Consider the following 27854-nt stretch of genomic DNA (forward strand, 5'->3'; position numbering starts at 1 on the left):
TTGCTATCTGCTGCCATCCCTCTCCCAGGAGCTGAGACATACTGGGGTGGAAGAAGATGGAAAGAATGAAGACTAGAACCTGAAGATTTAAAGTTAATGCCATGCTTTAGGGGCAACTGTTAGGGGTAAAGGGAGGGGGACACATTAAAAATCTTTCACAGCAAATTTAAAGGATGATCCTTACATTCAGTGATAGAAATAGCAGGAAACCTTGCAAAGGTACTACGCAGTTCTGACTCTTACCATCCCGTAAAGTGTTTATTACAGTTATGTTCCATAGCCACATGTGTTGCAAATTTACCTTTACGAATTATTGGGGGGGGGTGTCAGCAAGAGAAATGAAGGGCAAACAGGAGCTAGACTAAAAGAACATTATTCCCCTATATCTAAGGAGAGCCCATTATGATGCATTATAAAAATAAAAATTTCCATCAATTTACTATCATGGGGGCCTCCCCGGTGGCGCAGCGGTTGAGCGCTGGGTTGCGAAGCTGCCCGCAGCCTCTGCAGCGCCGGTACGATTCCCGGCTGCTCCCCGGCCACAGAGGAGGGTCCCACATGGTGCGCAGACCTCTCCTGCCGCCCGCTGCTCCCCTCGGCAGTGTACTTCGGTCCTTCTGCCTGCTCTGCTGCCCGCTCTGGCTCTGGTGAATTCTCTCACCCTCCCACGCTTCTGACTGTGCCCAGTGCATGTATAAACAAAAAACGAACAAACAGGTAAATAAATAAAACATGCCTCTATAAAAGAAAAAAAAATTAAAAAAAAATTACTATCATGCCCATGGATGGGATTCTCAGTGCAAATATTTTTCATTCCTACAATGGCTCATGTGTCTTTTTCTGCCACAATCACTCACATTCCACAAAGGCCATTACAGATTGTTCTGTCCTTTCTGAAGTTTGGCAAAGTTTTGCCAAAGGAACACAGAGGAAGAGTTTAGCATCCTCATGGTGCTAGAAGAGGACTTTTGACGGGGCTAGAACTTGAAAGGGAAGGTCTCTGATCTAGGATAAGCTTCTAGAACAAAAAGTCCTCTGATACATAGGGCAAGCACAAAATGGAAAGCTGTTCTTTTGGTACCAGGGCGTCAGAACCCTGGACATCTAATAAGGGTAGAACAAGATTCAAGACAAAAATAAAACACTCCAGAGATTTTGATCAGTCAGTCCCCCAGAACCTCTAAGTCTTGTTTTACAGTCAGAAACTAAGGTCAGGGAGGAGTGGGGTTTTATTCAGGGTAGCAATGAAGGTTGAATTTTTTGGAGACAACAGGAGTACAGGAGTGGGGGGAAGGAGGGAGGAAGCTGAACAGGAAGAGGAAAAAGGAAGAAGAGGAGAAAGTAGGAGAGATCGTTTGGTAAAGCTCAATGGTCCACAAACATGTGGCAAAAGCTGCTTCTAAGCAGTTCCTTTGGATAGAGAAATCCCCTATGCTCACTCACACCACTTGTCTCCCCTCCGCTGTGCACAGAATCACCTGGGGAACGGTAAGAAATATCGATCCCTGTCTGGCTCACCCCCACCCCACCCCCGGAACTCTAGTGGAATTGGTCTGGGGTAAGGTTTGCACATCAGGATTTTTCTCTCTTCCCCAGGGGACTCGAATTGGATGCCAAGGTGGATAATCACAGATAAAAAGGATCTTCTGATTGGAGCAGAGGTGGGGGAACAGTGGTGGGGAAGTAGGGATGGTGGGAGTAGGGGGGGTGATTTTGACTTAAGAGTGATGGCTCTTTTGGAGTCGCTCCTCTAAACACATGAAAGAGGCAGTTTTGACCTTGTAACTTATAGCAAAAAGGAAAAGGCATTAAAGCCTTGGAGTCTGAAGTCAAACTGGAGTTTATCTTCAAAACCAACTGTGAATAAGCTGCCTGAGAGAGCAGGCCAAAACTAGTTAGGTAGAAATGACCATAAAGCTCTGCTCTGTTTTATCCTACTCAGTATTTTTGGTATATTTGATTTACTGATGTGAAAGAATTGACAAATATCTCAGGCTTTGGGGGGAGGCTCTTAGAAGGTTTTTTCTTAGGGGTGGACATTCCCCACCATTGTAGAAGTGCCCCAGGAGTTTTTTTTTTTTCCCTTACTTCTTCTAGGGTCTAAGATGTCAGCATTTTTTACTGATGGAGACAGGAAAACATCAAAGTCTAGATAAGGGTCTTCAGAGCACCTTTGTGGCGTTCTCTGTTACAATTGCAAGTGAATCCATGGTTAGTGCAAAATAAAAGTTTAATTTAAAAAACTTTGCATTATGTGTTCTAGTCCACATAGCTACGAGAACATTCTATCCTGGTCCCTGGTAACCTGAGACTATCAGTGTCTAGGAGACACAGTCCAGTTTTCTTCCCAAACCATTGTTCTGACAATATGAATGCCACGTGGATTTTTATCTGTTTCAAATTGTTTTTATTCCCAATTCTTTCACTTTTCTAAAGGTAAATCTCTGAGAAATCAATCGGGGACAAAATCAGAGTTTGGCTGCTGTCCAAAACAAAATGATGCTTACTTTCATGTTTTGGCTTCCCTCCCTGGGTGCACGTCTCCCTCCCCACCCCCGCGCCATGGTACTAGCATCAGTTCATGTGAAATTATGATGTGGAAATCAAACAGGAATTGCTTCACGTTTTTACAAAGGAGTCATATTGGAACCACTGTTTCTCCTTCCTGTGCACTTCATAAAACTTGGTCAATGATGGTTTTCAGCTGACTTGGCAAAATAAACCCATCAGCTGTGTTTCTGTTGAACTGAGGTTTTGATTGTTCCTGTAAATAGGAACAGTCTATAAAGGGACGGTCTGCTGAGTAGGAAATGTGTTTTAGGGCTGTTGTTTCTTCTCCCATGCAGAAAAACTGGGTTCTGCAAAGGAGAGCCAGCGGGATTTTCCTGCCTTCTCATGTTTGCCTCATCAAGAAAAGAGAACAAGTGTGAGGAATTTCTCTCTGACTTGAGACAACTTCCTGTGCATCCATGTTAAAGAAAACTCCCCAACGCACACAAGTTTACTCCACTTTCTACACCCATTCATTCAACATGTATTTATTGGGTGCCTACTATGTGCCAAGCACATACTTTTCTATTACTACAGATGCTACATATTATTCAAATCATATCCCACAATATCTACCCCTTTAAGAACAAAGGAAAATATAATAAAGTGGAACCATCTGGACATTTTGGTCTACTAGGCCCAAATGTTTGTTCCTAAAGATAAGTTTTCAAACTCCTTTGAAAATCAATAATGCTTCTGTACCTGACCTCTTTTGCTACATGAAGTACCAGATTAAGTCCAGTCCTATCACTACCAGTTTAGGAAGAACAATGAGGCTAAAAGACAAGGGATGGAGTTGGAGGACAATGTAAGACAAAATAAAGAAGAAAGGCTAGTTAGTGGCCTGACCGGTGAGATTGCTGAGATAGCCACAGGATGAAGGGTTGGGGCCTGAGGAACCCAACTTAAGTAAGGCACCCAGCATAAGGTGACAGAGATATAGATCTGGTTTAGAATGGCATCTGGTCATCAATCACTAATGTAGGTGCTCTCAAATTCTTACAACAATAAAAAAAAAAAGGCCAGGGCTGAGCAAAAGAGGAAATTCACAACATAGAACACAGAGACTGACAACCTCTCCTATCAGGATCTGGGTGGAATCTCACTCTAAAGCAGATCAGCTAGGCGGAGGAAATCTTTCCTCAGGGTCTATGTTAACCTGCAAACTGCCTGCCCTCTCCTGCAGGATTGCTGCTTTTCTGATATTTGAGTATTGTTTTCCAGTCCAGTCCACAGTCCTTCTACACCTATTCAGACACAGGAATGTCTAGAAAATGATTTGCCTAGAGAATAAAACAAATAGAAGTCATTTCTCTCACTGCTGTGGGTGTGGGCAAGCCAGGACATGCAAGTCAGAAGGGGCACGTGTAATGACAGGGGAGCCCAGTGTTAGTCATTTGATCAGGTCCCCTATCAACCCCTTCCTCACACCTCCTCTGATCTCAGGCCTGCCCCACCTACACTCCTGCCTTACACCCATTGGTCACTGAGAACAAATTCCTTTGGTTTTAGAAAATTATCTAAATGTTACTTAAGGGCCTCCCTGGTGGCGCAAGGGGTTGAGATGCAGCACTATGAAGCAATCCACAGCCAGTGCAGCACAAGTTCAATCCTGTCCAGGGAGCTACCCACATGGCGCAGCAGACCTCTCCTGTCTCGCCTGTTGCTCCCCTCAGCAGTGTATTTCAGTAGATCTACCTGTTCTGCTCCCCACTCTCTCTGGTGAATCCTCTTACCCCCTGCACCTCTGGCCTGTACCCCAGTTCTTATATGCGTAAATAAATTTTTTTTTAAATGTTGCTTATTACAAAGCTAACTCATGCTCATGGAAACAGATCCAAAGATACAGAAGACATAAAATATAAAATCAAAGTCTACTTTTCTTCTGGCCCATGTTACCCCTCTAAGATGACCCCTTTTAACATGCTGGCATGTGACCTTTCCAGTCTTTTCTTATGTGTTACATGCATGCACACACACAGTTTGCACATGGATATGAGAGTATAACGTATCTTGCACCTTGCTTGGTTTACATAATATGTCTTAGAGATGTCTCCACCTTTACTGCATTTTCTTTGTGTACTGCATTGTCTAACAGCTGCAGCATTCCATAAATTGGGCATGTGTACCCATGCCCTGATTAATTAGCGATTTAGGTTGTCTTCATTTGTTGAGTCTTAGGAGAACACTGCCACATTGAATACACTTTTCTGTACCAAGGTACAATGAATAACCATTTACATGCAATGAATGCCTTTGTGTACATTCTACGCTTTTGTAAGCCCTTTAATATGACAGAGTCTTTGAACTAGAACATCACCATTTTAGACTTTAAGAAGTTTGAAGTGTTGCTCTACTCAGACATGGAGTTTTCAGAGAGAGGCTCTATTTTTTTTTTACTGCAGAATACAAAGGAACAGGAGATGCTATATGTCAAGAGAGGCCTATATGGAAGGTTTATGCTTAGATTAGCATCCACCCTGATGAAGCACTGAGGTGTTGCAGTCTCCTACCTTCATCTCCTTTTTAATTATGTTTATTAAGATAATGTTGATTGTTTACAATGAATATGTTGTCGGAGTTCAGGATCACACCTCTTCAGATTTAAGTTACCACACCACACCCACCTCCAAAACACTCATTATCCCCCCGCCAGAGTCCATTTGGGCCCTCTCTTCCACTTTATTCCCCATATCCAGCTTCCCCTTAGGTAACCTCCACTCTGCAGTCAGATTCCTAGGGTCTGTGCTCCTTAAGTTTTGCCTGTTCCTGTGTTTCTGTATAGTCTACATATGAGTGAAGTCGTCTGGTATTTGTCTTTCTCTTTCTGACTTACTTTGCACAGCATATTCTATTTCTTCGTACCTCTTCCAAAAGGATGAGCTGGCCTACCTTACAATCCCACAGAAAGTCCTTACAATCCCTGGTGGAGGACAAGGGCAGTGATATCCCTTCCTTATGGAAGACAAAATTTGGCAAGTAACCCTGAAAGGCTACGAATTTCTGATCTACATGAAGGATTCCTATGGGCTGGGGCTAGGACTTCTTCATGTCCTTGTCCAGCACTGGTTACCAATTACCCATGGTTATAGGTTGGTGATGATGCCAATCAAATTTCTGAGGAAAGGGAAGAAAAGTGGTGTTAGAAATGAGCCCTTTTATGGATTTGCTGGGACAGTGCCATGGGGAGAGGAAAGTTTGGCCTGATGCTGTGGCATGTGGAGTGTTGAATTATTTGAGCTATTCACACTTACTGCTTCTCTGTTGGCAGGCTGCCGGAAGATATCCCCATCAGAATGTTCCCACGACAATTCTCCATCCCCTGTTTATGAAAAAGAAATAAAAAAAATCATACATAGACAGAAGGGAGAAATATCACCCTGGTGACCAGCATATCTTTGGTTCTATGATTCCCAAGTTCTGAAGATGTCTGAGTGGTTGCGCCTGGGTGTGGCTCATTTTTCAAAACAGCTCTGAAGAAAGTCACCACTTTCTAAGAGACCAGACAGCAACATCTTCCAGACTTGGGGAAAAAATCAATTACCATCTTAATATAGCCATCATTGTCACTTTTCTTATTTGAGTCCAGTGACAGTTAACAATTTTGCAGGTCATATTCAACTTGTGTTTAAACTACCCTTAAAAAATGAGAGTTTTGAAGATTTGATCTGTCATGGTTTGTTAAATTCACCATTAGCTCTCTTGGAAGCTATGAACTGATCTGAAAGTTAAGGTAAAATTTGCTAATGGTCAGAACCTTTACATAACTAACATTAAGATGTTTTCCTTTATTTTTCCTGAGACACCTTTCTCTCCATGTATCTCACTCTTTGGACAGCAAACCCTGTCACTGGTGTCTTTCAGAGAAACCGCTTGTAGGAGGAAGGTTCTACTTTCAGCCTTGAGAACAACAAATAAAGAACAGATATGTAAAGACAAAAAACAAGAGGATAATTTCCAAGAATATTATTACCTTGAATGACCAAGCATGCTGATAGGGAGAGCTTGGCCTTAGAGGGTGTGTGTGTGTGTGTGTGTGTGTGTGTGTGTGTGTGTGTGTCTGGCTGAGGATAAATGTAATGCCAATTCATGGTTTAACAAGGAATACAAAAAAGTCTAAGCACTGAACATTTTTTATTCTCCATCACCCAAGTCTAAATAGTAATGTTACTCATTCAAGTATGTGGTGGTATTGTTAGGGAAAATTGTTGTTGGCTTTTCAGGCTTGAAAAATGCCTCAAAATGAGTTGATAGCAATATTATAATGAGGTAGTGACATGTAACAAAGGACAGATTTAACCCTTCATGTTTCAACCATTATGAAACATGGGGACAGCTATGCATTTTGAGGATTTAACTGGTTGCTGGGTTCTTCTTCCTGAAACACTCCTTTGTATAACTGTCATTCCCTGATCAAAACCCTCTGTGAGTTCCCATGGAAGACTCTCTACAATGAGTCCATATCTCATCTTTGCTGAGCATCTATCTCCTCCCCAATTAGCTACTACAATGGGGACCCTTTGACCTTCTTGCTGTTCTTGCTTTCGTGTTTTGGCTCATGTTATTCTTTGGAAGTTACCTCCCCATCTCCTGCACCCCTTAGCTCCCCAAACCTTTAAAAATCATTCAAGTTTTTCGTCCTACACAAAGTGTCCCTCAGGCACTCTTACATTTTTTCAATTGCCCAAAGGCCTTAGCATCCTGTAATCTTAGAGATGTGTAGGACTGTAAGCATAACTTTTTCAATTGCTCCTTTTAAGATGGGAGAAAGCAAGGCTAAGACAGGGGGCACAGCCACTCAAAGTCACATAATGAGTTGATGAGCGTTATCACCCCAAATCCCAGATTTCCTGACTCCCAAATAAGTGCATCCACTCTATAAGGTCAGGCTGTATTATTTGTGTTATTCGTGGCTGCATCACCATCATCCATCACGGCGTCTGACACACAGTCATCATTTAAAATGTACTTGTCAAATGGTGAAATTGGGAGGCGTCCTCTGACCACTTAGCTAAAAATACAAACCCTGCTCCAATATGTCTTATCTGTCCTTTATTTTTTATTGTTAGCACTTAACACTATCTTACATTTTATAATTTTATTTTGTTTAATGCCCATCTTCTTCCACTAATATTCACCTATGAGAACAAGAATTTTTGTCTATCATGTTCACTAATGTAATCCCAAAACTTAGAAAAACAGTGCCAAGAACATAGTTAGCACTCATTCAATATCTGTTGAATGAATGAATGAATGTTAAAGCACTGTACAATATTCCCTGCTATTAAATGTTTCCTGAATCTGCGCTGTTTCCCCTGAAGAGACTGTAAATCCCTTGAAGCCAGAAAGCATGTCTTAGACCTCCCTGTGGCCCATATTGTCTAGATCACTGGCTCTCAAAGTATGGTCTCTGGAGCAGCAGTTTAAATATTATTGGGGATCTTGTCAGAAGTGCAAAATTTGAAACCCCACCCTGATCTACTAAGTCAGAATCTCTGGAGTGGGGGTCAGTGATCTAGAATTTGACAAGCACTCCTGGGATTTCTGATTTGTGCAGGTGTTTGAGAATAACTGAGCAGGGGCACTTCATATATTGCTGGCTATATACCAGGTGCTCAGTGTATGTACTGGATTGAACTACAGTCCAAAATATGTAATTCAGTGCTTGGCCAGTAGTATACTTGCCTCTTTGATGTTATTCAATGAGCAAAGATGGTAAAAAAAAAAAAAAGACTACATGCAGATTATGGGGAAACTAACTTTATGAGACTGAAGATGGTTTTCACCTTTATTTATGTCTAGACTGTCATGCCAAAGTCACTTAATATGCATTCAACACTTCATGAGTGAAGAGGAGAGAAATAAGACTGAGCCTTTGCCCTCAAGACATATGACTGTTAGAGGTGACAGGAAATCAATATAGTAAACAGCCTAAGCAAGCATACACTTGAACATGTGTGTGCCGCACCCCCCTGCCCCGCCCCACAGTAATAACTGGAAATGAAAACTGGAATAGATGTGCTTAGGAGACACTGAATAGTTGGAATGAACAGTTTGGTATAATCTGGAGAGGTTTCCAAAAGAACTGTCACATTTCTTGAAGCAGGTAGGACAGAGCATAAAATAGACAGTTCTGTGGGCAGAGGGTACCTCAATCGCAGGGACAAGGCCTTTGGATAGCAAGTCGCATACTAGAGAAAGCAAACAATGTAGACACTTCAGGTGTGAAATAAGAGACTGGGTGGTGGAGAGACAGAGAGGGAAAGGGAGGACTAGGCAGGGAAAGAGGGAGGAAGGTGAGGGGAACAGGTTGTTGCGGTAAATAAGGGTGGTAAATAATTGTTGTGTGGACTTCAAAAATAGGTGAACAATGGACTTCAAAAGCAATTAATTCCTGTTACCAATTTTTTTTAAAGATTTATTTATTTATGCATACAAGAGCTGGGGTACAGGCCAGAGATGTGGGTGGTGAGAGGATTCACCAGAGACAGAGTGGGGAACAGAACAGGCGGATTGACTAAAATACACTGCTGAGGGGAGCAGCGGGTGAGACAGGAGAGGTCTGCTGCCCCATGTGGGTACTTCCCTGGCCGGCTGGGGATCGAACTCATGCTGCAGAGGCTGCAGATCGCTTCATAGGGCTGTGCTTCACCCCTCACGCCACCAGGGAGGCCCTCCTGTTACCAATTTTTATGTAACGGTTCCTCTGGTAAAAACAGTATTTGTGGAAGTTTATTCTGCCAATGGAGTGTGGACTAGATGGAGAGCAACTGGAATCTGGAAAGCCAACCAGAAGGCTCCTGTAGTAATATGTGATGGGCCATGAGGATTTATAAAATAATGAAGAAGGGACAAATAAGACTACTGCAAATTAAAAGGAAATGATGACCCTGTTTAAGAGCTGGCAATGGAGGAGTAAGGCAAAGGAGAAAGCAATGTACATTGACTCCAGTTTTGCAAATCTAGAGAGCTGAGGAAAAGCATTGCCCTTGATAGTGACCGAATGACAATGAACTTGTATTTACTTGTTGTTCTTTAGCTGGCAGTGGTGGGTCTAAACTATACCAAGGCAAATGGAAAAGTAGGACGGGAAAGAAAATTTGAAAGCAGAAAAGATTCATCAGTGAATAGCAAAATGAGATGTAAAAGCAATACGCTAGGGCTTTCAAGCCTAATGTAAGTAGCCAAAAAAGAACAAATTGCCAAAGAAATAGCTAGAAGACTAGCTCTCTTCACCAAATGCCCTACTTAAATGTAGATTTAAGAATTGGCATGGACACGGAGTGCTTATTCAGTATGGCCATCTGAGAAGTTCACTTTATTGCATTTAGACCCCAGAGTCTTAACAGGGCTTTGAAAGAGTGTCCTTAAATACACACCATCCAATCAGAATCACAAAGCAATATGGAAGTACATAGTCCCTGGTAAATGAGCCGAGAGGTAAGATGGCAAAACAATGAGGCAAGTGGGGATCAAACATGGGAGCAGACAATTCCTTATAATACCTGTTCAGATGCATGTATCACAACCTGTGTTTGAACCCTTCAGTGTTTGCAAACAGCCTATGTATTTAAACTTGCAATGTTTCATTTCATTAAAAACTAAAACCACTGGAGGCCTCTCTGGTGGCACAAGGTGTTAAGGCACAACCTATGAAGCTGTCCGCAGCCACTGCAGCACGAGTTCGATCCCCAGCCGGCCAGGGAGCAACCCACATGGCGCGGCAGACCTCTCTTGACTCGTCCACTACTCCCCTCAGCAGTGTACTTCGATCAATCTGCCTGGTCTGTTCCCCGCTCTGTCTCTGGTGAATCCTCTCACCCCACACACTTCTGGCCTATACCCCAGCTCTTGTAAGCATCAATAAATAAATCTTGTAAAAAACCTAAAACCATTACTTCTGAACATACACATATATAAATATGCATATGCATATATGTATGTGTTCATATATTCTCAAATAAGAACTACAGCATTTCTGTTGCTTTGAGTTCAAAGTAGCATTTGCTAAGCCTGAATATTTAAGTAGGTTTTAAAGGTTTCAACATTCTCATCTATTTAATGTAAACAATAATTAACTGAAGTTATCTTTTTAGATATTCACATTTTGTATGCCTATAGATGTTGTCTAGACTGAGGCAGAGTCTGACTAGAAGCTGAAAATAGACTTCTCCATTTACAATCTTAGATGTTGTATGTTATATATCCTAACTTAGATTTCAGCCAGGAGACAAAAATACATAAAAGGAAAAAATATAGTCACTGATACCCTAAAAAACCTGTTTCTTTGCTTGTGTTTTCCTGATTCACTGGACAAATTATCTGAAAGAGAGTTTCTTTTTTCAGCCAAGACTTTTTGAAAGAGCAAAACAAAACAGTGATTCTAAAAGAGACAGATGGATTCTAGTTAATTCCAAGAAGCAACAAGATGTAATTTTAACCAATTTTTAAAACCAAAATGAAAAACAACCCTAGTATAGTATATGTCAAACAATATTCATTTAACCTTAAAAGCCACATGTGTTGTTTATTCAAACCTCAATTATACTCTGAGTGGTACCCTATGGAGTTGGAATGGCTTGGCTTTCTGGTAATGGGAGAAATGGAGAACAAGTATTTGAAAAATGGTCAAGGGCTAAGCTAAAATTCAGACTGTTTATAAGTCTCATTGCTTCCATTAATCTCTGGTTGGCTTGAACAGGTCACAGAAGTAAACCCTGTCTTCTCAAAAGGACTAAGTGTACAATGAGATTATAAGATACCCACGAAGATAATCCTCAGATAGCAAAACTACGCCAGCGTGTGGTCACTTCTGAACCACACAAGATATCATAAATAGAGCACCCATAGGTCCTGATTTATCGGAGACAACCCAGTTTCATGCTTTTTTTTACTTCTGGTAGCCATAATTACTATGATTGCCCCTTTTGCTTTCAAGTGTCTCAGTTTAGATGATAAATTATATAGTTGCTCTAATCATAAGGCAAATATAAATTAAGTGAATCCCCCAAACAGGGGGGAGGTGTTCTCTGTGACAAGGAAAGTGATCTCTGTATTTCAGAGGAACAAGCTGAAATCAGTAGAATCAGGGCTAATAGTAAAGGGCTTTTGAGGGAAAGTGGGAGAGGGCAGAGAGGAAGAAACTGATGGTGAAATCACCATCTACCATGTACCAGGTGCCATGGTGGGCCACTTTATTATAGTCATTTATCTGGACCCAAGCTGGAGAAGAAAGAAGGAGTAAAAGCAGTTGACCTTGGGGGCCTCTGTCAAACATCAGATTCTAAAAACTCTGTTGCAAGGAAGCAAGCATGCTGAAGTTTAAGAGACTCTTCAACAACACTGCATGGAAACCAGACTTGGTAGTGATCATAATGTAGTATACACATATGTCTGAGGATAATGCTATACATTATATAATGTTATAAACCAATGTTACTTCAGTAATTTTTTTTTTTTAAAAAGAATGCTAGAATAAGGATTCTCCATTGATAGACATTTGTGCTTCCCCTAAACCTGATGCTGCAGGAAGTCCTCCGGTGTCTTGTAAAGTAGACATTTTTTAAGAAAATACTTTATTGTCAAAGTATGTTATTGTTTAGATTATCAATATAAGCACTTAGCATAACAAAATATCTGATGGAGAAATACTACAACACAGACTAGGGGCAGCTCTGGTCAACAGTAGCAAGTCCAATCTGAAGAGGACTACAAAAGCGTTTGTCCAGAAAAATCATAAATACATGCTTTGTGAACAGTGCATTACGAGAGTGCATGTGTTTGCAGGGGTGACCAGGAAAGAAGGAACAAAGAACATATTAGCTGGATGGTGACTTGACCCCCACTCTGTTCTTTCAACAGAGACGTGGTTAAATAGATTCAAGCTTATGGTTAGAAATTGGGGCCTCCCCGGTGGCGCAGCAGTTGGGTGCTGGGTTGCGAGGCTGCCCGCAGCCTCTACAGCGCCGGTTCGATCCCCGGGCGCCAGCCGCCGGGTGAGGGTCCCACATGGAACACAGACCTCTCCTGCCACCTGCTGCTCCCCTCAGCAGTGTATTTCGTTGGTCTGCCTGTTCTGTTCCCGCTCTGGCTCTGGTGAATTCTCTCACCCTCCTGGGCTTCTGACTGTACCCAGTGCTTGTATAAATAAATAAATAAATCTTAAAAAAAAAAAAAAAGAAATTGGGTGTTGGCATCCCAATGAATCCGTTGGCAATGTTAACCATATATGGCCCCTGGGAGCATAGTCATCATAAAGTCTTTCTCTCAGTACCATCAGAGTTAACAGAGCCCCAAAAGTGGTTTCATATCCCCAAACTGAGCGGCAGTATAGTACAATGGCTAGGAGAACAGCCCATGTTCAGACTGCCTAGGTCCAAATCCTAGCTATACCCTGTCTTATCTGCATGACTCTGGGTAAGTGAATAAATCTCTCTGTGCCTAAGTTTCCTGATTGCTAAAATGGAGCCAATACCCACCCCATAGTATGGAGACCATGGAGTGAATTATTATACAGAATGAGTATACACGAAGAGCTTAGAACATGTGAGTGGTAACTATTATTCATGTTCCCATCCTTTCTCTCCACTTCCTCCTCCTAAGGAGTACCTTACACATGGTGAAAACCCAACTAAAAGGACTTCCACAACTGTGCTAGGTATTTAGCAAAGGAAAGGGGCTGGATTTAGAAAAAATAAATTAAGCTGAGTAAAAAGAGAAAAATTAAGCCAGCATATGAAAAAAGAATCTTTTTTTTTAAATAATTTAATTTCTAAAGCCAGGGTCCTACAATGTGCAAAAAAAAAAAATGGCTGTAAAGATTCCTTCAACCCATACCTTCTGAAGTAGTTTAGATTTCCTGATGAATATGGTAACCCTCTCCTTATTTTCATCTTTGTACACAAAAGGTTTACATTTTAATTATATTAATTTCATTAAGACTCTTTTTCTCTTATCTTAAAATGAGGTGTAAGAGGACAGATATCGGCTACATTGGAAGGGAGGATAATTTACATAGTCATGAAGTGGAGTAATAAAACTCCAACACCCAAATGAAGTAGAGTCCCAGGCTACCAAATCCATAAGGGGAAAATAGCCAGCAAGACAGAGATGGGAAAGTCAATGATCTACCAATATTTACAGCCTGGTCAACCTGAGAATGAAAGCTAGTCAGTTTAAGATCCTTCTTTTCATAAAATCCAACTGGTTTCCTGGTCCCATCTAAAGAGGATTGAACTACTTATTGGGAATACAGGACATGGGTCTGGTTGTAATAGCCAAATCCCAGGGGAAAGTGGATGTAGCTGTTCTAGCAATTTGCTTGAATAAACTGAATAACTGTAACAATTGTCCACTTTGCCTGAGCGAAAGACTTTGTAAGTTCTTACAGTTGTAGTGTGGGTAATATTCAAATATCATTATTCTAGCTGACATCTAATCCTCTTTCTCATGTCTCTTTTTCCACTGCTTATATTGTCAGTCAAAAAATCTAATTAATTTCTATAAATGTTGGGATCTGAGTTCATGAAGACTATCTAATGAAAGCAGTGGGCATAAGTCATGTGTTTCTGAGCAGTCATGGCATTCCTTGAAGTAGTTAGAAGAACAGGGGTGAAGGAAGAGTGACTTTAACCACCCGTGAAAAAATAATTGCTTTGAAATGCTTCACTGGGAATTCCTTATTTTTTATTGTAGAACTAGACTCATCTACACATGAAACCCCTCCAACTCTACAAATAGGATGGGGCATGATTTACCCTGACAGGATATCCCAAATGCCCAATTAGGAATCATCACTATTAATTTGTTAAACTCAGAATGAAAGTCAATGCTATCTTATCCACTGTCTGAAGGCCTTTTTGTCTAGAAAGAAACATTCTAGACATAAGAGACGGGCCAAGAAGGAACATGATGTCCTCAGAGGGTAGGAGTCCTGGGACAGTTAGCAAGCTTATGGGGATGAATTCCAAGCACAGGGATGGACAGAGAACAAAAACAACCTAGAATGTTTCCATGGGAGAAGAAAGCTTTTAGTTGATATTGAGAAGAGAAGAAGGCAAGGGATGAAAAATCCTGAAGATACAAAACATAAATAAATAACCTGGAATATATGGAATATTCCTCAACATAGTAAAGGGCAGAAATATCAACCCCTTAGCCAACATATGCAAAGGTGAAAAAACTGAAGGTTTTTCAGGTAAGATGTGGAAAAGACAAGGATGTGGATGTTTACTACTACTATTCAACATAGTATTGGCAGTCCTAGCTAGAACAATCAGGCAAAACAAAGATGTACAATAAGAGAAATAAAAATTGGTAAAGAAATAGAATTTTATTATTTGCAGATGACATTATACTATACATGGAAAACCAGAAAGACGCCACTAAATATTTTATTGAAATAATAAATCAATTCAGTAAAGTGGCAAGGTACAAAATAAATCTGCAAAAATCAGTTGTGGTTTCATATGTGAACAAGTTTGAAGAGAAAGAAATCCAAAAAACAACCCCATTCACAATTGCAACAAAAAGAATTAAAGACCTAGGAGCAAACAAAAGAGATGAAGGACCTGTTCAATATAAGACAAAGGTAAAAGAAAAAGAAGACAACACAAGGAAATGGTAAGATATTCCCTGCTCATGGATATCAAGAACAAACATTGTTAAAATGATTATCCAACCCAAAGCAATATACAGATTCCTTGCAATCCCTATGAAAGTTTCAATGACATTCTTCAATGAAGTAGAAAAAACAATAGTGAAAATCATATAGAACCAGAAAAGATCCCAAATAGCCAAATCAATTCTGGCAAAAAAGAAAATAGAGGAAGAGTGGCAGTATCACACTCCCAGACTCCAAACTATGCTACAAAGCTATAGTAATCAAAACAGTATGGCACTGGTACAAAAACAGACACACAGAACAATGGAATCAAATGAGGGCCTACAAGTAAACCTGCACATCTATGGGCAGCTAATCTATGACAACATAGGCAGGAGTATAGACTGGAGAAAGGAGAGTCTCTTCAACATATGGTATTTGGAAAACTGGACAGCTACATGCAAAAAATGAAACTAAATTACCATCTCAAAAATTACACAAAAATTAACTCAAAGTTGATTAAAGACATCATGTAAGATCCAAAACTTTAAAATACATTGAAAGAACATAGATAAAACACTTTAAGACACTGGCTTCAGAACTATTTTGGGGTGTAGTCTCCAGTGGCAAAAGAAACAAATGTAAATATAAACAAATGGAATTATATCAAACTAAAAAGCTTTCTCACAGTGAAAGAAACTATCAGTAAAGCAAAAAGACAGCCTATGGAATTGGAGAAAATATTTCCACATAAAACATCTGATAAGGGGCTGATATCCAAAATGTATAAAGAATTCATGCAACTCAACAAAAAGAAAACAAAGAAGCCAATCAAAAAAACTGGCCGAAGAGCTAAACAGACACTTCTCCAAAGTAGACATACACATGGCCAATAGGCACATGGACAGATGTTTATCATTACTTATCATCAGGAAAATGCAAATTAAAACTACAATAAGATAGCATCTCACACCCATGAGAATGGGCCATATCAAACAGAGCAGAAACAACAAGGGTTGGCAAAGATGTGGAGAAAAAGGTGAGAATCTGGACTGATCCAGCCCCTATGGAAAATATTATGGAGGTTTCTCAATTCGTATTGAAAACGAATCTACCATATGATCCAGCAATTCAACTTCTAGGTATCCACACAAAGAATAAAAAAACACTAATTTAAACACTAATTAAAAGGGAAAATATTTGGTCCTATATTCACTGCAGTGCTATTTATAACAGCTAAGTTATAGAAATAGCTTAAGTGCCCAAGGACAAAAGAATGGTTCAGGAAAATGTGAATACTACTCAGCTATACAAAAGGATGAAACCTGCCATTTGCAGCAACGTCAATGGAACTGGAGAGGACAATGCTTCATGAAATAAATCAGAAGAGAAAAACAAATAAAAGATGGCCCCACTATATGTAGAATATAGAGAAACATAACAAAGGGTCAGTCAAAACCAAACCAATAATAAACTCTTAACCTCTGACTACAAAAGTGAGGCACCAAGAGAGGGAGGGTGGTAGAGTGGGAGTGGAGGTGGGAAGGGGCCCAGTGGAACATGATGGAGGATTGTTGGGACACTGGTGGTGGGCAGGATGTAAAAATACACATTTGTAGAGGGTTGAACATACAACTCCAGGAACAGTTACAAAGATGTAAACCTGCTTTACCTCAATAAACATAACTTGGGGGAAAAGGAGAAAAGAAAAATCCTGAAGATGGTCCCACACTCATGAATATGAATGACTGATTCACTTTAGATAAGAGATTACTAGCAGTGGTCAGACTCTTGTGTAGTTATGTAAAGATCATTTCAAAACATTTTGAAGTTTAGGTGACAGCATACTAAGTCAAAAATCATTACGTTAATTTTCTTTTATTTTTGAAGTAGTGTTTCTCATTAACAGTATTTCCTTTCTATCATTATGACCAGGAGATGGTAGTGTTTCTGCAGGAAATTGGGCAAAAATAAAAACAACTAACATGTGACAATCTATATTTGGAGTTGCTATTATTTTCTCCAGCTTTCTATGAAAACATTGGTAGATTTTTATGATGGTGAAAAAGATGAAATATCTGATACGCCACTTCCCTCAAGATCTCTGGGTTCCAGCCAAGATGGCGTCTAACATGTAATTGTGCTGCTTTTTGGAAAAAGAAATCAAATCTGCGGTAAAATGGTAGTTGTCTTGAACACTGACAAATTGTCTTTAAACAGTTGTTTCCAGCTTCAGTTACCTTGAAAGAGATAGCAGAAACATCTAACTTTCATAAAAAGAAATGTCATTTCTCCTTGGGCTCATTGGAATTGTGTTGGATGAATAAGCTGGTATCAAGTAAATTGTGAGTTCACTAATTTTGCCTACCTTTCTAGCCAGGAGAGCACTCAGAATGCTGTTAAGAGCTTTTCATAACTTTCTTTCTAATAAATTCATCGTAAAATATATACTTAATACTGTGTGTTAAGGGAAACAAAAGAAGAACATCCTTTCCTTAGAGAACATCCCAGTTGATGAGCACAGACATATGAAACAAAGTACAACACAAAAAAGTATTTTTAAATATGGAACTCTGTAAACTACACTGAGGCCTGAAAGTGGTTAAAGGAGGAGACTGAGGAGAGCTGGAGAGATAAAGCAACACTATTTGGAAGAGATGTACCTTCAGCTGGACTCCTGAAAGATGGAAGGATCCTGGATGTTAGAACTGAACCGGGAAGGTATTTAAAGTTTGTGGGGTGGGGGGGCCTCCCTGGTGGCACAGGTGGTTGAGCGCTGCGCTGTGAAGCTGTCCGCAGATTCTGCAGCACCGGTTCAATCCCCACCGGCCGGCGAGAATCCCACATGGCGCAGCAGACCTCTCCTCTCGTGACTGCTGCTCCCCTCAGCAGTGTATTTCAGTCAGTCTGCCTGTTGTGTTCCCCGCTCTGTCTCTGGTGAAACCTCTCACCCTCCCGCGCATCTGGCCTGTACCCCAGCCCTTGTATAAATAAAATAAATTAAAAAAAATAAATAAAGTTTGTGGGGAATAAGAGTTAGGGGAGGCACATAAAGGAGTGAAGATGGGATGGAACGTAGCATAGATTTGGTCAAAGAAAGCAGAGGAGAAGGTGGGTGTGTATTGATGTCAGAGAAACGAGGCTGGGTGGTAGTTTAATGAAGGGTCAGGATGTTTTAGAGAGGACCTTTAAAAACAAGCAGAAGAACTGAGATTGGGTGATATGATATGAAAAGGTAGCTACTGACCTACATGACTGAGTAGTTTCTTAAAAAGAAAAGTTTAGACTATAGTAGTATTTATTGTTTACAAGGCATGAAAGACAGTTTAGAGACTCCTATAATGTGGGTGGGGGGCGGCTTCACAATGGGATCAGAAACTGGGGATCATGGTGGGATCAGGACTGCCCTCAATTATTGCCTTAAATGTTGAGTCAATCTTCCTTCACCCTGGCGTGTAGAGAGCAAAGAGGAATATGGCATTGAATTAAGGCCGGAGAAATAGTCCTAGGAATGTTCCTTGACCTCCCTGACTAGGTCAACTCCCAAAAATTACTAAAATTACAAAATTACACCTTTCCTTTGTAGCTTGTGACACAGTTGCAATTTTATATTTACTTGTGTCGCTTGATAAATATCCTTCTTGCTCACTAAACTCCATGAGGGCAGGCTCCATTTCCATTTTTTCACTATTGTGTCTCCGGCAGGAGCACAGTACCAGGTACTTAGTGGCCGCTCAACAAATGTTTACTGAATGAAAGAAGGAAGGTATTTACATTCCAACCTCTTTAAGCCCAGAAAGAGAGAAGGGTGAGATGAAGAGGTCCGGGTGGTTGGGAATAGGTAGCTTGAGACCTCGATGGGGAAACACAGGCATTGTGGTTACTCTGTTAATATTATCTGCCTATGCCAATGTGCCATGTGTCTCTCTCCCATGTATTTGGAGTGGCTCGTGTCACACTACTATCAATTGCTCCCAACGGGTAGTGTAAGAACTTGGCACTCTGCAAACAGGTTGACAAACTTCAAATTCTAACTCTGACACTACTATGTATCCTTGTGCAAGACACTTACTTCCCTGCCTCAGCTTCTTCATGTTTAAAATGGGATTACTAATAGTGCTACTTTCTTGGCATATGTTTCCTTGCTTTGTTAAATCTTAACAGTATTCTTAAGGGAAAAAACACATAGACAAGTGGGCTACAGTGAGGAAATTTTATTTTTACGAGGTAAGGAGCGATTAAGTTACCTCCAGATATTAGCTTCAGTGATACTCCTTATCTTTATTCTGTGGCTGCAGGTACAATTCAGCCTCCATTGCTACCACAAATGTAGCAAATCCCTACCTGACTCATTTTACTAAAAGGCCAACAACGGAAACATTGTTCTCTGACCCACCCACCTACCTCCAAGCTTCTCTGCGGCCCCATGGACTCCTTCACCCTCGTGCAGCCAGCTTCTCCAGGACAGTTTCTCAGAGTTTCCCTTCCTCTACCATTGTTTACAATCTGCAGGTTCCTGGGCTTCCCCTGGTGACGCAATGGTTGAGCACTGGGCTGCGAAGCTGCCCGCAGCCTCTGCAGCACCGGTTTGATCCCCGGCCACCGGCGAGGGTCCCACATGGCGCCACAGACCTCTCCTGCCGCGCCCACTGCTCCTCTCAGCAGTGTATTTCGCCAGTCTGCCTGTTCTGCTCCCCGCTCTGGCTCTGGTGAATTCTCTCACCCTCCTGCACTTCTGACTGTACCCAGTGCTTGTATAAAAAACAAATAAATCTTAAAAAAAAAAATCCGCAGGTTCCTGTTTCCTATGACCACGTTCATGCCCATGTCTAAGGGCCACGTGCGACGGCAATCTGACCTCCAGGTTACTTTGTTGTGAGGACCAAAAGAGCTCTCTCACACACACAAGTTTAGACCCCGCCGAGCACGTACTAATGGCTAGGTATGTATACTGTCTACCAGATTCAGCATGGTCTCAGGAGAGCCAATGGCCTACCCTAAATACCTCTCCCTTGTCTGGAGTCCAAGTACATAACCTTCCCCTTTCCTTTGGCAAGATAGACAGGAGACAGGAAGCAGAAATGATAAACGGTGGAGGGAAGCTGGGTGTGGGTTTGGGTTTGAGGCCTGCCTGCCCAGAATGTGGCAGTAGTACAATCTCTGATGAGATTTTTTTCTCTGATAAAGTTTCCCTTATGGTTCCAGTGACTGTTTGCTCTATGCTTTCAGTCCAGATGAGGTTTGCTGAGGTGCCAGCAATGACACGCACTCTGCCAACACTCTCCTGACCGTCCTAGCCTCAAAGACATTTCTAAACAACTGAGGCTGGGGCTGAGATTCAATCCGCAGCTAAGATTGCTGTCTGACCCAGGAAGAAAGGCACACATTAGTGTTAGGTGACAGTGCAGAGAGCCGGTTTCAATGGGGCCCTTTATATTCACTTTGCAAGTTCAGCACTCAAAAGGTTATTTCTTCTTTAGTATTTTGCCTGCAATTAGGGTGGCCTAGCATAGGGGAAAAGTATGTCTGGGTTCCCTGCTGTATGAGTAATATGCTTATATAAGATAGACCTTTGTAAAAACCTTTCAGCAGAAAAAATATAGCTAGGTGCTTCAAAAATTAGAACTTCAAAGGGGATTCAGTCACATTACATACAACTGAAATATATAAATAAAGGCAGATAAAAAAGCAATGATTTTATGAAAGTATAGGATTTCGTCTTTATAGATAAATGAAAATGGTTTATTTAGGCTGGAGAAATGATGGTAAAGAAAGAGCTTAGTGAACTGTCAAGGATGTGAAGAGACAACACATGGTCAGTAATAACTACTTTTTATCTATTGCTTCTGAGGACATAATAAAAGAAATTTAAATTGTGACAAAAGAGATAGTTAATCCCCAGGAGCTGATACCACAAGGACTAGAAATAAAGTTCTGTTTTGGAGATAAAGTAAAAAAAAGGTTAGATGACTGAAGATAGAGGTGAAAATTCTACTGAACCCCAAGGTAACAAATATACTAATTTTTTTGGTAATATATACTGTAATATCATATAATGTGTGCACATTATATATTATGATATTCATATTATATGGTGTTAATTATGATAAAATAAGTTTATATGATATACGTCTTACATAAAATGTACTAATCATCACTTATTAAGCAAAACCTCTGGAATAGCCTTCTTCTAACTTTTATGTCATAAAATCTGTTCATATTTACAAGCTTTCCCTGAGTGGTAGATAATACAATCTCCACTTTATAGCTGAGAAAACCACAGTCCTGAGTGATTAGGTAGTAGGTGGGGGCTTGGCAATGTCAAATTTATGTTCTTCTAACTTTAGAGTTTATGTTATTTGTATTACATTGACCGTTGGTTGTAATAGATGCAGCATTTCTTTTTGTGATTTCCTTTCTTTTATTAATTGTTCTTCACTTTAGATTTCTCATATCTTTGTCCCAAACAAAATAATCTTAGCCTAATAGCTACATGATAGTGAACAGGTGGTTATGTTAGCAACAGTCCCCATGTACACCCCTGCTAAATATGGACTATCTTCCCTTAGGGGCAGACTCAAACTTAGCTGAGGCAAAGGTGGAAAAAAGGGTGAGAACAAAGTACCCATTTTTCCTGACTGAAATGTAATAATGCATTTAGGTATAGATACACACACACACACACACACACGCACAGTGAGAAAGAGGATGGAAGGAGCCAGGGCCTTACTGAAGCATAAATCACACTGAGCTGCAAGTAAACCATATTGACTTATGAGGGTTGGTACAAAGAGCATATTAAAATAGACAAGCATATACTGGTAATCAGAGTAAGGTCATTTTTTCAAAAAATAAATATGAATTACGGCATAGTAAAGTGGGATAAGAGAGAAAAGTAATGTGACCATCAAGAATGACACCAGGCAACTTCCAATTGGCCATGAACCAATGGACAGTCAGTACCCTCTCCCATAGCCAATCAGCAATTCAGAGAAGAAAATACAACAATCATATCTATTTTAGTAGCATCTAGTTCACACCATGACTAAATTACTGACAGTGCTTACAAGGTAGTGTACATTTATTCAAAGAGTATCTACTTTGTAGAAAAAGATGAACCTGATACAGTTTCTGCCCTAAGGAGCTTACACATTGGTAAGGATGATAAGACATGGGTAGAAATAATAAAAGGTGACAAAGTGATAAGTGCTACTGGAGAAGCACAAGTTAAGTGCTGGAGGGTCTAGAGAAGAGTGAGATCTACTTCTAGCATGTAGGAATTAAAAAATGCTTCCTGGAGGAAGTGCCATTTCAGTTGGTCCTTGATATGCAGGATTTAAAAGTGGAGAAATTAAGTGGGTGTTAGGGGGTAGAGAAGAGAAAAAGGCCTTCTAGCTATTGGGTTGTCAGAAAAGGCATGGCGAGTTTTGTTTGAAAAACAGAAAAAATATGTCATGACTTCTCCAACAATCCAATAATATTTATCAAAATGTGACTTAAGGACTACCTGAATTAGAATCTGAGGAGGCTGCATTTGAGCTGGATCCTGAGGAACTGGCAGGGACAGTTGAAGGGGACAGTTGAAGGGGAAGGATTTTCCAGAAAGAGACAACAAACGCTCCTCCCAACCCTTACTATATATGAATAATTGTTCCCTAGGCAGTCACTGTCTTATCCTTCCAGTTTTTATCATAAAATAGTTGCCACCCAAAAATAAATATAAGAAAGTTTATTTTATAGCATATACAAAAAATAACAATAATAAAAATAAATTAATTAAAAAAATAGCCGCCACCCATTCACCCCAACTAGGTTGCCATGTCGTTGAAATTACATGCTCTGACCAACCCGAGACTACCATTGGTTACTTTTCCATTGGTTTACTCAAGTTTATCCAGGCTTTTAATAAGCTTAATTTAAGTCCAGTAGTCTCAGATGTAAAAGAATCATTTCAAGTTGCTCCTAGGTATCTGCATGGTCTTGGGAATGGCTTCCCAAAGCAACAGTATATGGATCATGTGCAGCCAAATGAACTATGGGGCCTGTACAACTATACCTCCTGGGGTCACACCCCAAGGCTGCTGAATCAGCATCTGTGCAATTGTGGTCTGTGGATCTGAATTTCAACATGTTCTCCAAGTGATTCTGAAGCACACTACAATTTGAGAAACCCTGAGGGGGAGATTAGAGAGCAAAGGTACAAAGAGAAGAGAGCACAGAAACAATGTGGGTGGTACCTTAGGTGCATGGATGGCAGAATGAAGGCCTAGAAAGGTGAGCTGAAGCTAGACCATGAAAGGCCTCCACCGTCAGAGTGAAAAGGTTGACATATAGTCTAGTGGCAACCAGAAGCCATCCCCTTCAGAGGCAGTGGGGTGGTGAAGAGCCTGGGCTCTGTAACAAGACTGCCAGGATTGAAATCCTAGCTCCTCAACTCACAAGCTATGTGCCCTTGGACTAGGATATTAATGAAACCTCGGTTTCATCATCAATAAAATGGCGATAATAATTGCACTCGCCACACAGGGTTCTCATGGGGTTAAATGAGATTGTATCTGTAGAGTGCTTTGAACTGTGCCTGGCATGTGCTCAAGTACAACATGTGTCAGCATAAAGACATTTGAGTAAGGGCACGGCACGGTTAAGGCTATCATGTGGAAAGGTAAAACTGGCAGTAACTAACAGCAAATCCTATCATTTTTCCCTCTAACTCAGGGGTTTTCTTTTGGCTGCACTGCACATGGAAATCACCTCAAACCCCCACCCCCGCCCCAGTCTAGACATTAATTTACCAAGGTCATTCCAATATGTACCCATGGTTGAGAACGAATGATCAAAATACATTTCAAATTTATTCATTTTTTTGTTATTGAGTTTGCATTACATGCAAGACCTTGGACTAGGTCTTTTTTTTTTTTTTAACTGCATTATTTCATTTAAACTTCATGACCATTTAAAGGTGGTATTTATCCTCACCTTATCCTAACATTACCCTCACTTTAAATATGGATACAAAGGGTGAGTACATTGCTTATGATCACCCAGCTAGAAAGCAGGACAGGGATTAGACCTGAGGCAGCCTGGCTCCAGAGGTTCCATTGTGAACCACTACTCTGCACTATGTACCCAGACCAGACACCCACAATCCACCTACTCTTCAAACCACCATCCCCACCACACATACATCATCTTGTGATCTCTCCACTTGCCTCATTGCTCCCTCCAATCTAGCCTGGACAAAACATCCAGTGAAATCTTCTAAGGAATCAACTGGTTCATGTCACGCTCATACTCACTGCCTTCCTATTGCATCTCCGTGCACTTAAACAAACTGAAATTGAAATGCCCTCCCATGGCCTTGAAGGTCCTGCCTGTTCTGACTTCTGTTTAATTCTCCAACGTCATCTCATGCTCTCAGTTTTGTTTTTTTTTTTAAGATTTTATCTATTTATACAAGAACTGGGGTACAGTCAGAGGCATGGGAAGGGAGAGAATTCACCAGAGACACAGCGGGGAGCAGAACAGGCAGATGACCGAAGACACCGCTGAAGGGAGCAGCGGACGAGGCAGGAGAGCTCTGCCACGCCATGTGGGTTTCTCCCTGGCTGGCTGGGAATCGAACCTGCCATGCAGAGGCTGCGGACAGCCTTACAACACGGTGCTCAACCCCCTGCGCCACCGGGGAGGCCCTCATGCCAGTTTTTACCACGATCCCCATACCTGTCCCACACTGGTCCTCAGCTTCTTTGAACGTTGTAAGCTATTCCTTGCCTGGGCCTTTGAACTTTTCTTTCTTTCTGCCTGGAATGTTCTCTCCCAAGACTTCACAAGGGTAACTCCTTTCCACCTTTCAAGTCTGACCTTAAATGTCACCTCAGCAAGACCTTTCAGACTACTCAACTTAAATGCTTTTACCTCTTATTTTCTACCTTGGTCCTCTGTTTACTTTCTTCATAGTTCTGACATTGTTTATATTTAGGCATTTGTTTATTATTTGTCTTCTCTGTAGAATGTGAGTTCCATAAGAGCAAAGACTTTATCTATGCATACCAAATATGAATAGGTTGTGCACTGCACAAGGGTGCCACAGCTAAGGGGGTACATGCACAAGGATTTTCTGGCAAATAGCAGAAAAGTATCTTAAGTAAGAGAATTCTCATTGTAATTGACATAAAGATGCCATTATAGTCTAGCAGTACCCTGTAGGTCTATAATATATACCAATATTTACTTGCTTTCTAGTGCAGTGCCCAACATATATAATAAATAAGTGTAGATAGAAGGAAAGAATACAAAATTGGGATACTGCCAGAGGGAAAGCAGGAGAAGTCAGAAGACTGCACATAGATTTGAGAAGAGAGGCACTAAAGGAAAAATTAAAGATGATTGTGTTTGATCCCGGAAACTAGAGAGTAAAAGTGGTGCCATTACCCAATAAAAGGAACCCAAGGAAGAGAAAACTGGCTTGAGAAGTGATTCCATTTTGGAAAAAACTTGAGAAGATAATGTATACCATTTGCCATTGTGCTTTTATTGGATATGTCACCATTTTACTTCGGGATGTATGAAATATACTTAAAATTTCCCTCCAGTCCTCAACATGGTCACATGAATGCTTTGCAAGGACAATTTCTCCTTTTAAGATGGTGGATAAAAATGGCCTGTTCTTTATAATACAGTAATGTAGGGGGCAAGGTAGAAGGGATTTAAGGAAGGAGAGAGGAAGACACTCACTTTCACATTAGTTGATTCCCACCCTTCCTTCCCTGCCGCCCATCTAGCGCAGTAGCCCTTAAAATCAGTGTTTTAAATGATTTTTTTCCTTGTATAAAGGAAAGCACAGCTAAAAACCAAGGCTACCATAGAAAGTGCCCTTCCTAGGACACTGGACAGTATTTTCCTCTCTTCTCAGGATGGCAGTACCGCAGGCCTTGGGATAGGCACCACCTACCTCTGCACACCCGGCAGCAGGAATCCGGAACAGAGACTGGGAATGCACAGGTTAACTTGGGGCAAGTCTTGAGACCACAGTACACATTTCCCTCCTGCCAGGGAGAAATTGAGTTAAGGTCAGAGGATCTGGGATAAAATAAAAGGTTTAATTCGGTACCTGGGATGATTAGTGGCTCAAAACATGTCCTTCCCCACTGCTCTCCCAAAGTCATCTCTAGGTACTTTATAATTTTATTATGCTTCCCCCACCCCCATTTACTCTTTGCCCATCCCAGAGACTAAGTCACAGGACAGTGAGCAATCCTCGTCATGCATCCTGGGCCAAGATAACATGAAGCAGTCCATGCGAGGGTGACCAAGGGCACCCCAATCACCAAGTGTAAGTCTGGCTTGTCTCTTCTCTGGTCATTGATTCCTTAGTCCCCACCACACCCCAACTTAATGTTGGGGACTTCAAGGAATGACGATTTGAGGAATTGCTGCGTATTGTAACATTCACTAGAACCTCCCTTTCAAATCAAGGAGATATGCTCTCTGGGATAATACAGTAGCCCCCCCCACCCCCCGCCCCCTTTATCCTCAGGGAATATGTTCCAAGATCCCCATGGGTGGGGAAACTGCAGGTAGTACTGAAACCTACACATACGATATGTTTTTTCCTATATATTCATGCCAATGATAAAGTTTAATTGACAAATTAGGCACAGTAAGGGATTAACAACAAAAACTAATAGTGGACTAGAACAGTTGTAACAATATACTGCAATAAATGTTAGGTGAATGTGGTCTTGGTCTCTCCCTTTCCCTCTCTCTCAAAATATTTTATTGTATGTAATATTTTTGGACTGCGGTTGACCATGGGTAACTGAAACCATGGAAAACAAAACCACAGATAAGGGGGGACTACCCTACAAACTACACAAGATGATGTGAATTGACAGCCTAGTCCAGCACAAGGCAAGGAAGAGGATCAAATTTACTTGCTGGTTATGTCTGTCTCTGCATAATCTCCATTCCCTAAAATTCTCTGTTCCAAACATTTCTCTTTCTTAAGCCTTGCTCTTAGTTCTTAGAAGCATATCTTTCTGGGGCTAAGAGGGTTCCTGAAAAATTACCAAAAAAGCAAGGCTGCAATCAAAGTCTCCCAAACTATTGAGTCATTACTAAAAATGCCCAAGGGAAGAGAGTCTATTAATTTGCTTTTATAGTCTACTGTTCAATACTCCTTGCAGGCAGAAAAGTTGTTTCTGCATCTAACTTCATTCCTTCAGAATTCCATCTAAACACCCATTTTAATCCATTTTCTGGTTCCATCTATTACATTCTTTTGACTGCACAGTAACATGAAAATATAATCAGTATAACTTATTCCTGAAGTACGGAGTTCTCTTAAGTAATGTCATAGAAATAATCATAAGAAAGCATCTGCTGAGAGTTTTTTATTGCAGGACACCACAAATGGCCAGGTTAGTAGCATACCTCAGAGATGGGAACCGAGAGAGACTATTTTCTAGTGAATTTCTAGTGAATTTCTAGTGAATTGTAGCCCTAGAGGGTGCCAGTGGCTTTCCCAACTACTGTATTCCCCAGGCTTCAAATAATTGACTCCTTCAGATGAAGGCTTTGTTGGCGTAACTAAGATCAGCAGGAGTGCAGATCAAGACCACCAGCCCATCTCTGTCTGTTTCAGATGTTCTAAAGCTTTAAGACCAGGATAGAACTGTTCAGAGTTGATAATGATCAGGGAAGT

General features: G+C 40.9%; 1 protein-coding gene across 8 annotated transcripts in view; it reads right to left on the bottom strand.

Moving 5' to 3' along the window:
• CHRDL1 (chordin like 1) overlaps positions 1 to 27854 on the bottom strand; it is a gene marked incomplete at both ends in the record, with an annotated part of 117475 nt that overhangs the window by 14906 nt on the left and 74715 nt on the right. For 7 of the 8 annotated variants that reach the window (XM_084258587.1, XM_084258591.1, XM_084258589.1 and 4 more), the window contains 2 exons: positions 5805 to 5872; positions 26103 to 26196. In XM_084258587.1, the coding sequence (XP_084114713.1) occupies positions 5805 to 5872; positions 26103 to 26196 (162 nt within the window). The remainder of the gene's footprint in view (positions 1 to 5804; positions 5873 to 26102; positions 26197 to 27854) is intronic. The other variant, XM_084258594.1, reaches the window with a different exon arrangement.

Source organism: Talpa europaea (assembly GCF_964194135.1).
Source record: "Talpa europaea genome assembly, chromosome: X".
Classification (NCBI taxonomy): domain Eukaryota; kingdom Metazoa; phylum Chordata; class Mammalia; order Eulipotyphla; family Talpidae; genus Talpa; species Talpa europaea.